Source organism: Myotis davidii, unplaced genomic scaffold (genome assembly GCF_000327345.1).
Source record: "Myotis davidii unplaced genomic scaffold, ASM32734v1 scaffold448, whole genome shotgun sequence".
Taxonomy (NCBI): Eukaryota; Metazoa; Chordata; class Mammalia; order Chiroptera; family Vespertilionidae; genus Myotis; species Myotis davidii.
The window spans coordinates 3,828,377-3,831,668 of NW_006383009.1; the positions used below are offsets into that span (position 1 = coordinate 3,828,377).

General features: G+C 50.2%; 1 protein-coding gene across 2 annotated transcripts in view; it reads left to right on the top strand.

The window, feature by feature from the left end:
- Positions 1-3,292, top strand: part of FKBP8 (FK506 binding protein 8) — a 19,754-nt gene that overhangs the window by 3,306 nt on the left and 13,156 nt on the right. For both annotated transcript variants that reach the window (XM_015557722.1, XM_015557723.1), the window contains exons 5-6: positions 1-9; positions 3,165-3,242. The exon at positions 1-9 is cut by the window's left edge and continues 164 nt beyond it. In XM_015557722.1, coding sequence (XP_015413208.1) covers positions 1-9; positions 3,165-3,242 — 87 coding nt within the window. The remainder of the gene's footprint in view (positions 10-3,164; positions 3,243-3,292) is intronic.

Consider the following 3,292-nt stretch of genomic DNA (forward strand, 5'->3'; position numbering starts at 1 on the left):
GGGCCACAGGCCACAGGTGCAGGTGGCAGGCTGGCTCCCTGAACCCAGACCAGTGGGACTGGTTCTGAATCCAGGATTTGCAAAGGGCAGATAGAGAAACTAAGGCCCACACAGGTGCAGAGGTATGACTTGAGTCACAGCAATTCATTGACTGAGGCCAGACATGAACCCAAGCCTTAGGCTCCCACACGTTTCCCTGTGGGCCAATGGTGACTGCTCATTGCATACAATCCTCCATGGCTCCCTTCTCCTTCAGAACAAAAGCTGAGTTCTTTTTTTTTTTTTTTTAGTATATTTTTTATTGATTTCAGAGAGGAAGGAAGAGGGAGATAGAGACATCAATGATGAGAGAATTATTGATCGGCTGCCTCCTGCACACTCCCTACTGGGGGTGGAGCCCGCAACCCAGACATGTGCCCTTGACTGGGATCAAACCTGGGACTCTTTAGTCTGCAGGCTGATGCTCTACCCACTGAGCCAAACTGGCTAGGTCCAAAAGCCGAGTTCTTATTGCAGCCCTTGGGGCTTTGAGCCATCTGATCGTCCTTCTGCTGGCACCTTCCACCTCACCTCTTGCTTCTCTCCATCCTGTTCAGCCTCATTACCCAATGGCCAGGGGTCCTCAAACTACAGCCCGCGGGCCACAAGCAAATACAGATATTGTATTTGTTCCCGTTTTGTTTTTTTACTTCAAAATAAGATATGTGCAGTGTGCATAGGAATTTGTTCATAGTTTTTTTTAAACTATAGTCCGGCCCTCCAATGGTCTGAGGGACAGTGAACTGGCCCCCTGTTTAAAAAGTTTGTGGACCCCTGCCCAATGCCTTTGCACAGGTAATCCCTCTGCCTGAGACATTCCTACTGCAGGTACCCCCATGGCTGTTCCCTTGCCCTCTTTAAGATCTTTGCTCTGATGTCACCTCTTTGGGAAGCCCGCCCTGCTGCCCTCCCCCACCCACCCACACACACCCTGCCTGTCTTCATATTTCCCATGTTGTCATCAGCACATGGAGGGGTCAAACCTCTTGTCTATCTCCTCTGCTAGGAGGTGGAGATTTCATCTGTTTCACTCACTGCTAAATCTCTAACCCTGCAAAGAAGGCTAGGCACACAGTAGGTGCTGGTGGAACATAGAGAATTTGGCCTGCATGGACTTTACTGTAATTGCTTTTGTCTCCATCTGTTCATTCTCACAGCAACCTTGGATGGGGAAGAACAGGGATTTTTCAGCACCTTTTAGCAGTTAGCTGAGAAACTGAGGTGCAAGCAAGCACTGGGCCACCTAGCATGTTTGTGAGAGACCTGAGCAGGGCCTGCCTCCAGGTGGCTTTTTTAAAAAAAATATGTTTTATTGATTTTACAGAGAGGAAGGGAGAGGGATAGAGAGTTAGAAACATCAATGAGAGAGAAACATCCATCAGCTGCCTCCTGGACACCCCTACTGGATATATGCCCGCAACCAAGGTACATGCCCTTGACCAGAATCGAACCTGAGACCCTTGAGTCCGCAGGCCGGTGCTCCATCCACTGAGCCAAACCAGTTAGGGCGCTCCAGGTGGCATTTTTTTAAGCACTTGCTATGTGTAGAGTTTTGCATAGAAATGTGGAGAAGATGATGTTATTCTAATATTTCAGGGGGTTATAATCCTCTTGGTGGCCATGGGATTGTCTGCTCATGTAGATCACACGTTTAGATTTGCTGGTTGGAGGTGACAAACTCACTCAAACAGATTTGAGCAAAAGGAGGACTTGATTTGTGACACAGTCAAGTCCCTTGTGGCTGGGTTCAGGCAGGGTTGGATCCAGGCACTGGCAATGTTGTGGGAATACTGTGTCTGCTGTGGGATGCCCTCTCAGGTTGGCTCCTCTCTTGGGAGCAACCAAGATGCTCCCTCTTGTCCCCCAAAAGCTGCAGGCTTGCATCCTTGACACTTAACAACCAGCTTCCCAGTGGCATTAGCATATTTCAGGCTGGATCTCATTGGCTGGCTTGAGTCACATGCTGGTTCTGAATCATCACTTTGGAAATGTCCAGTTAAGGTGGTGAGGGAGGAGTAGATGAAGAGGGTGACCAGGTCTCCTGTATAGGCCAGGACAGACACTCAGGAAAGGAGAAGGTTAGGGGGACAACACTGAATTCAGTGGGGGTGCTCTTAGAGCCTGAGGGTTCAGGAGCATAGCATGAGGTAACTGGACCCCTGGGGATAGATTTGGGACTTGTCAGGGTGGTCAGGAGCCTGGCGGAGTAGGGTTTCATGAAAGAAAGCATGGCCTAGGGCAGTGATGGCGAACCTATGACACGCGTGTCAGAGGTGACACGTGAACCCATTATTTTGGTTGATTTTTCTTTGTTAAATGGCATTTAAATATATAAAATAAATACCAACAATATAAGTCTTTGTTTTACTATGGTTGCAAATATCAAAAAATTTCTATATGTGACACGGCACCAGAGTTAAGTTAGGGTTTTTCAAAATGCTGGCACGCTGAGCTCAAAAGGTTCGCCATCACTGGCCTAGGGAGATCGGGGCGCGAGATGGACGACAGGGAGGACGGCCCCGAGGACGCCCTGCCCCGCGAAGGGCCGGGAGCCGGGCACCCGAGGGCGGGGTATGGGTGCCGCAGCGTGGAACACGTCAACCCGCGTGAGGGTCTGCCGCGCGTCAGCCTGTGGTCCAGGGCAAGCTGCTTCCCCTGCTTCAGTTTCCCCTCTGCCAGTGGGGCTCCAGAGGCGCGAGCAAGTACAGAGCATCCAGGGTCCCAGTGCCGGTCCGCAGAACAGACAAGATCCCTGCTTTGGGGGCGGAAGGCAGTAGCCAAGAGGCAATCAATTTTTTTATTTTGAAAAAAATGTCAAACCAACGAGTTGAATATACACTAAAGGGACGCCCGTCTACGGAGACTCAGCAGATGTCACCTTTCCTCTCCCTCTGTGTATGTGTGTACCCCCCATCCCCCGACTCCCCCCGAAGGATGAATTAGCTGCGGTGATGCCTCCCACCTAAACACATCGGTACCTGTCTTCTAAAAACAAGGGCCTTCTTCTATATGACCGAAATAAAATGGCACGCTCTGGAAATTACCGTCAATGCAAAAAAAAAAATAAAGAAAGAAAGCATGGCCTAGTATGGGTCCAGAGTGATGCCACCTACTTTCTCTCACAGGTGCTGGCCCAGCAAGGGGAGTACAGCGAGGCCATACCCATTCTGAGGGCAGCCCTGAAGCTGGAACCTTCCAACAAGGTGAGAAGAACAGAGGTGCTTTGGGAACTGCCCTGTGGCTGGGGTGGGAA